This window comes from Boleophthalmus pectinirostris, unplaced genomic scaffold (genome assembly GCF_026225935.1).
Source record: "Boleophthalmus pectinirostris isolate CB_2022bp ecotype Guang Dong unplaced genomic scaffold, ASM2622593v1 HiC_scaffold_1, whole genome shotgun sequence".
Classification (NCBI taxonomy): domain Eukaryota; kingdom Metazoa; phylum Chordata; class Actinopteri; order Gobiiformes; family Gobiidae; genus Boleophthalmus; species Boleophthalmus pectinirostris.
Window position 1 is genome coordinate 24,088,478 of NW_026570970.1, and position 8,105 is coordinate 24,096,582.

At 39.2% G+C, this 8,105-nt stretch overlaps 1 protein-coding gene across 1 annotated transcript; it reads right to left on the reverse strand.

Moving 5' to 3' along the window:
• Positions 1-687: 687 nt before the first annotated feature.
• akap17a (A kinase (PRKA) anchor protein 17A) lies at positions 688-6,997 on the reverse strand. Its single transcript, XM_055148632.1, has 7 exons — positions 6,866-6,997; positions 5,734-6,081; positions 5,106-5,324; positions 4,606-4,818; positions 3,702-3,850; positions 3,050-3,290; positions 688-2,189 (listed from the first exon to the last, which is right to left on the reverse strand). Exons 2-7 carry the CDS (start codon positions 6,061-6,063, stop codon positions 1,323-1,325), a joined length of 2,019 nt encoding a protein of 672 aa, XP_055004607.1. The 5' UTR covers positions 6,064-6,081; positions 6,866-6,997; the 3' UTR covers positions 688-1,322.
• Positions 6,998-8,105: the final 1,108 nt, after the last annotated feature.

Sequence of the window (8,105 nt, forward strand, 5' to 3'; positions counted from 1 at the left end):
ACTTGGTTGGAGAGTTTGTGCATTCCTGAAACAGGACTGTCTCGGTGATGGAAAATGTGGCTGACTCAACAGGTGACTAAGTTAGGATATGCCTATAGATTTAGCCATATGGTACCAACATGACCTGAATACTACTTTTGTCTATTATTTTCAGCTTTTCAGTTTTTACATGTCTTGTATGTTTTATCAGATTGCACTTTATATTGCCTTGCCCTTTGTACATCACTTAGTGCAGTTGTAGATGTTTAAATGTACTTTATAAATAAACTCGACTTGACAATGCACTTTGCGTTTACTACAATATATTATTAAACGCACTAATGGACAAACATTCAATTTCAAACACTTCTACTTGGAATAAATTAAGGCGGTTAAGATGAGTAAATCTTTAAGTATTTAAAGAGGCACCATTTAAGTTAAGTAAATTTAAATATTTAAGAAAGGACTATTTCTCTATGGAGATGTTTTGCCTGGAATGTTCCACAAAAAGGCATCAAATTTAGGAATCTCCATGGAGATAGGTACGTGACACCACCAAGTAAAGTATTAATTAGCAATAAAAATAAGCATTTACATACTCAAACACTACAGATAAAGCAAAACATCTTCCCAGAGACAAGCAGGGAGAAAACTTCCATAATGCACAATAAAAAGCAAAAAAAAAATCAAGAGTAAAGGTTGCTTTTTTTCTCCAGAACCAGTTTTATTTGACAGATGTCACAGATGCTGAACATGCAACAACTCACAAAAAGCCAATAATAATGCCAAACCAAGTGTTTAAGACACCTTAATCTTAACAAGGCATTTTCAATCACAACATAAAGGTACAGTACGTGTCCTATGGTCAGTGGGAAGTGTAATATTTGTTTGTTCTATTCATGTTTGTCCTTACTTGTTATATTCAAGCACCTGACTGACAGTCGTTATAATACAGTCAGGTGATGCTCAATACATTTAATTCATTATAGTGTAATAAGACATTCAGGATTGACAATGCCCTTTGAATAAAATAAAGAGTAAACTGTATGTTAAAATCTTAAGTTAGTTGGCCAGTATGAGTTCAAGTTCAATGTACTGTGTATTTGCATTTCCTGTTTTGGTTTTGAACAATAATGCAAAAATGTGAAATGAGAACAGCCTAAAACTCCCAGAAAATATGAAGTAAACATAAAAATAGTCCAATAAAACAAATACCACTGAATTTCACATTCATGGCATACTCTGTTCAGTGTCTCTTTTTTGAAATTCAAGCTTTTTGTGCAACATATTTTTGAAAGCACCATTCTATCTTTACAGTCTCATTACACTGTCAAACTTTTAGTCTATGTTCTTTTTGAATGGCTCCTGTCTCTGCTGCGCCTTCTGTATCGCGCACTATATTTGCTGTGGGAGGAGCTTCGAGACCTGCTCCTGCTATATCCACGGCGACCTCGCCTATAGCCCCTCCCACCATGCCCCCTGTGGCCCCTCCCTCCACTGCTACTCCTGCTCCTGTCTCGACTGGAGCTGCTGCTATGGCTCCTTCCCTTCCTCCTTGTGTAGCTGCTCTCTCGTCTCCTACTGCTGCCGTGGTGACTGGAACTCCTCCTCCTGTCGCTGCTGCCGTGGCGACTGGAACCCCTCCTCCTGCTGCTGCTGTCATGGCGACTGGAACTCCTCCTCCGACTGCCGTGGCGACTGTGGCTCCTTCTCCTCCTGCCTCGGTTATAAGGGCTTGAACTTCTGTGCGGATGCTCTGAAACTTTTGCATTTTCTTTGCTATGTCTACTCCTCATTGCTTCATTTTTATTGTGATCTTCACCACCGCTTTCTCTCTTTACCTCTACATTTTGCACCACAACTGGTTTCTCTGGTTTTATCCCATTAACCCTGCTTAAGACGCCCAATATCAAGTCATCAGCTCCACTCGCCTCCGGTACAGCCTGCTCCTGACTATCCGGAGACTTTTTACCACTGCTTTTCTTGAGCAGGTTACACAGTAGTTTCTCCCTTAGTTCCTTTTCACGGCGTTGAAGCTCTAGTGCCCGCTCCTTCTCCACCTCCACTCGGTGAAGCTCTGCCTCCTGTTGGCGTCTGCAGGCCTCCAGTTGCTGCAGTCGGGCTAGCTCAGCCCTCTGCCGCGCCTCCTCTCGCCTCTTCTGCTCCTCTAGCTTTGCTCTCTCCATCTCCAGCTGCTGCTGCCTTTTAGCCTGTGAGAACAGACAAAACAAAATAGGAGTTAGTAGAGAATGAAATTAAACAATTTACTTTTTTGTACATATGACAGGTTTCAATTATTACTTCATTTGGTGGGATAGTATCTGTAGTAAATATAGATTTACATCAGTCAAGTGACATTTTGTAAAGAAAAAGTAAAAAAAAAGATTTAAAAGAAAAAAAAGCCAAGTTTTAAAAAGTATGCTTGACAGGGAGAAGATTTGATATTACAAACAACAAATATCACAACTGCTGCAAATTATAAACTTCCCCCAGAATAGTAAAACAGCCACATCTCTGGTTAGTGCCAGGGGAAATATGGCTTCTGCTTGCGGAATTGACCATCTCCGAATGTGAAGAGTGTGAATGAATAATAGCTCTTTGACAAGCTTAAAAGCACAAATTAAGACACAAAAAATACATCAAGTATGTTGAACCAACATATTCTAGCCACATTGTATTCAAACTATAGATGCTTTCTTCTGTGTATGGAGCTTCAGTGGACTGTAGCTCTTGGTAGTAGTTTTTATTTTATAAAGCATGTCCTCCTCAAACCCGATAATCATTTAGGTTTGACAGTAACAGCACATGATGATAGTGTGTGTCATTTGCCACCAATCTTGTGCAGCCCTTTGAAAATCAATCATGGAGCGATTAGACAGTCCTGGCAATTTGCATAATTGTTCACAAATGATAGCACCATCTGTTTACACTGCCACCTGCCCAGGCAAAATGGCTCTTTCTAATGTGGCACCGTCCCTGGTTGGACAGGATGCAGTCTGTTGTGCCTTCATCAGTGCTGTCTGTGTTATTATAACGTCTTTATGAGTTTCAGTTTGATTTATTATCATACCTTTGCTCTGGACAGCAGTTCAGCAATCAGCCGTATGGACTCCAGGTTTCTCTGAGCAAGCAGCAGCCTCCTCTCCTCCATGGCGATCTTCATCTGGAGTTTCTTCTGCTCCTCCTCTTGTTGCTTCTTGACCTTCTTCAAGTTTTTTCGCTCCTCTCTTTCCTTTAGCTTCTGCTCACGTTTGCGAAGTCTCTCCTCCTTTCTCCTCTCTTTCTCCTCTTCCTCCTGTTCTTTCTGTTTTCTGAAAAAAGACATTTCATGTTAAGAACAATAATGCAAGCTTATAATTTCTAACACACCTGCTAAAAAGTATTTCCTTGACTTTTTTATATGATTTTACACTTTGGTCAGGATTGAGGTCTCATCATCATCTTTAAACCTTTACATGTAAGAATTTCAGAATGAGCGTAAAATCTCATCAGTAAATCAGAATTCTGAGAAGTAAAATTCTGAAAAGGGAAAGGAACATTTCCATCAAAACAAGCAGAAGGAGGCCCTCCTGGAGGATTTTGCTGCTCAGAGTAAAGATTACAGTTTTTCAGGGCAATATACAAATTAAATAAAGTTTAAAATAAAGTATAAAAGTTACATACTGTGGCTTTAAAATCTGACTCACAGTTTTGGTATTTTTGGAAGACAAATCTTACTGTACCTCTCCTCTTCTTTCCGCCGCTCTTCCTCTTCTTTCTCTCTGCGTTTCTGCTCCTCTCTCTGTTTCTCCAGCTCCTGTAGCTTCTGTCTTTCCATATTTCTCTTCTTTATGGCTGCATCACTCAGGTGCTTGCTGGTGTCAAAGCTCACCTAGAATAAAAATACATATAATTTGATTGTAAACAAACCTCTAATTTGATTTCTTAATTCTTCTGTGTTGTATCTGATTTAGCAGTGAAAAAGAAGGCTGTCCTAAGATTTCAGAATGATGAAACTGTTACCAAAGTGTTTAACAATATATCTTATATATCTTATATCTTTTGAATGGGAAAAAAGTTTAGGAATATTGCGTACACTGGTAACCTGGAACACATTATCTAATTAAACTACAGTAGAGTTTGGGTTCGACAGCCTCCATAGAGAAAGATTACCCAAAACAATATAAACAAAAACAAAAGTAACAAAAGAGTAACAAAAGTAACAAAAGAGCAAGTTCAACCTAATATGATGCTGGGTTACTATTGTTACATTTATCAAACTATAGTGTCAGAATACTGTTATATGAACAAATGTACAAAAACAATATACAAATTAATTAGTACTCCCCTACTGTCTAGTATGAACATAGGTCTTGATTGTGTTCATTTACTTAGCTCAAATGAGAAGAGTAAGGATTTAGAGGGCACCCTGTGTTTTTATCTAGGAAACAATGACGATGCAGATTTAATTGTCATTAGACTAAGAGCTCCTAAATCTGCTAGGTCAGACTGTCTCATTGTGACAACATGATGCAATGGTGTGTCAGTAAGAATAATTAATGTAATAGAACATGAGCTGTGGAAACTATAAATGAGAGAGTCTATATATTATGCAATAAAAAAAAAATACATGTAAATCTCCTGTACCTTAATATTGCAGGCTACAGCTTTGCCATCATCTCCCTTCAGCATCAGTTTCATGCTCCGTAGAGTGTCCATGGCTTTAGTGAAACCACCATACTCCACAAACTGGACATAGGCCTCAAAGTTCAGGTGCCCACCAAAACTGAATGTGCTGAAGTTTTTATCCATCATCTCCTCTCTGTAGGGGTCCAGCATGGGGATGTCCACTTTCCTTATCTACACAACGCACAGCACATGCACACAATTTAGACACTGATGAGTAGTGCTACAACAGGGCTACACATGAGCTATGTTCCATGTACATGTACTTTTTCATACAAGGAGTTTAGCGTAAGTATATTGTGTTTTTTTTTTTTATTGTGAGACTTTTTTTTGGACACAACACATAAACAAAACCTGTAAATCTTTCAGGTGGAGCATCTTAATATTATGGCCAATGTGATATGGGTATTGCATTATTACAATAATTTCACACATGCCCTCATTTTTTTTCTGCATATTACCTTTCCAAAAGTCTCAAAGACTGCTATGAGCACCTCCTCTGAGGGCCTGTCGGGGTACTGGCTGTCCTTCTGACTAAACCAGCGGCAGGGCAGTCCCTCCAGGTGGATGGTGTCCGGTCTCTCTCCTGGAAGTGTCTCATTCATGTCTTTGGCATCTCGGAAAAATGAGTCCCAGTCATGGCGTGTGGGACAGTCCACTTTGTTTTCCACAGCACGGACCTAAGGACACAAGGTTAAGATAGATATGACCTCTTCCAGGTTGCTGCTGTGAAGAATCACTGAGTATAGCCAAGCAACAGCTTTACCTCCCCACCTATTCACAGCTGGCGGTCTCACAATTTACTTCCCTTCATAGTGTTATAACAGCATTAATCAAACATGCATTGATGGCATATAAAACCTCTTTAGGCATGTTTTTGATGAGGGAACAACATTATAACATGGTAGAAAGCTCCCATAAGTTGAATTAACACAATATCCTCTCTTTATTATAATGATAATAATATTGATCATTATAATTGCCAGGCACTTCTTATTGAATATATATCAGTTCCGACATATAATCAGTAGAGGAATTCTGACCCTTTTTCAAAATGGATCTGAAAACTACCTGTTATAATGATAGTACCTTCAAAACATCAGTAAATCCACTCAGTTTGATGGTCTTCCCGTCAAGTCGTGTGAGCAGGTTCTTGACTACGGTCTTGTTCTCCACCTCTCCTTCAAACCGGATAAAGTCCATGGTGCTCTTGGAGATGCGGAGGACAGAGAACTGCTCTGGAGCAACCATGGACTTCACCCTCTCCATCACTTCCCAGTTGGAGATACTTTTGCCGGGAAGCTTGAGTTGGGGCAAGGCAACACTGACTGTCATTTTGGCGATGGGTTTTAGGAACAGGTTGTACTCTGCAGACAGGCACAAGGCCTCTGAAGTGTCGTGGACTATTGTAGTGGTCATTGTAACAGAAGGAAGCAGCTTAAGAAAAGAAAGAAAAGAGAAGAGAAAGTTATTATAGTTTAATTAAAGTGCCGCTATGTACGTTTTTGGTGTAGGCTCCGGACCACCATAATTCTTGACTCTCTGGAGATGTTATTACTTTGTCTTGAAGGTCCCACACTATGGCATTAAATGTCCCTATCTACACCACTCAGAGTAAGAATGTCAGTGTTATTCAAGTGATCAACAATAAAAACACCCGTAGAGTAAATGCAAAATTGTTCGGATAAATGCCACACTGTGTATTGCAAACATTTCGGGCAAGGCAATAAAATCTACAAAAGATACAAAGTCAAATCGTTGTCAAACAGAACCTCATTTGGTAGATCCGATATCTGGATCGTGTGGTTGTTGCGATGTCATATTATGCAACCATTTATGCCTCTTTCTCCGTGTACGGGTGCTCTTAAAAAAACATTTGGCGTCACGTTATTTGAGAAGAGACAAATGAAGTAAAGTTCAAGCGCTGTTTATGAAATAATGTGAGATTTCAGACGTCCCAGCAACACAATCTGTAAGCTGTAACCACACAAATATGCAGAAATTCGGGTCTTTGGAAAAGTCAGACCAAAAACGTGGTAAGTAACTTGATCGTGATTCGACAATGTTTGTCTGCTAGGATCAAAGCGAATCAAACCTTCTGGGTTTCATAAAAAAATAAGATGGAAATGGCTAATATTAGCTCAGTGGCTAGCCGATGTTCAAGAGAACTGTAAACAATGTACCTGGTTGCGAAACAAACTAAAGACTAAAAGCAACTCACCTCGCATTTATATTACATGAAAAAACTTCAATATCACAATTTATGGCGGCTGCCTAGCGTTTGTTTAAAGAAAACATCGCAACTCAAGCTTCTTTCGTTATCAAGGAAGCGCACTTTGACCTTTGAGTGCCAACAAGACGCACTAGAGGAGATATTTGTAAACAGCGCCGCCAGGTGGAAATGTGGGAAATACCTCCAGTTAGTGATTTCTTAAACGTCCTATATTCTTGTGAGCTTTAAGCCCTAGTAAAATGGTGTTACTTCCTCAAAAACATACCTGGAGTTGTGTTTTGTTTCATTCACACATATCACACATGAGTAGCTCTTTATTTTTAGTCTGTCTACATCCCCAAAGCTCAAAATGCTCTGTTTTGTTTGTCATGTAGGTAAGTGGTAGTTTTCAACAGGTAACATTTACCATTTGTTTATCCAAATAATTCTAGTGAAGGTGTATGCAGTTTAAAAACACAGTGGAGCACTTACTGCATTACCACATGACATCACAAGGAGGAACAGTGTTTTCTGTTTTAGAGGAGAATTCAGCCTACTAAATATGCAGGGTTTGTGTTGTAATATGGGCTGGGCAAAGCACAGTTAGAGTGAACAATGTTTAAAGCCCAGAGTGGTGTTAACATATCATAAATAAAATCTTGTAATTTACAGTAGCCTAATTTTTATTGTTTTGAACTATGAACGGTCCACCACAGGATCAAATCTGGTAGTTTTTTAGATTTAAGGTTTTATCATTATCCATTCTGAAATTCATGGATATTTTAAATAATAAAGTCCACAAAATGTTGGCTATACCAGGAAGTTGAAACCCCTGAATAAAACTAATAGGCCTATATATTCATTCTGCAAGAAAGGATTAGACAGAGGTATTAAAAAGCACTGTTAGGCCCACCTTAAAGTAGCTCACACATTTTGCCTTTTTATGTTTTATGTGTCTTTAAATCTTTCTATTTTGAATCAGTCTTTCATTGCATGCCACAGGGAACGTGTTACATGCTTGGGTGAAAGGGCACAGTGAATGGATTAGACACACTGATAAATGTCCAGTGGAGGCCCCGGGCAGGGAAGTTGGCACAGTTTCTCTGAAAAGATGGCAGAGGAATTTACATAACAGGCATCACACCCTATCTGTGAATGTAGGTCAGTATAGCCACAGTCAGACTCTACTATGAGCAGCCAGCAAACACATCTCTGCTTTAGGTTATTTGACCATGGGTAAAGTAATGAT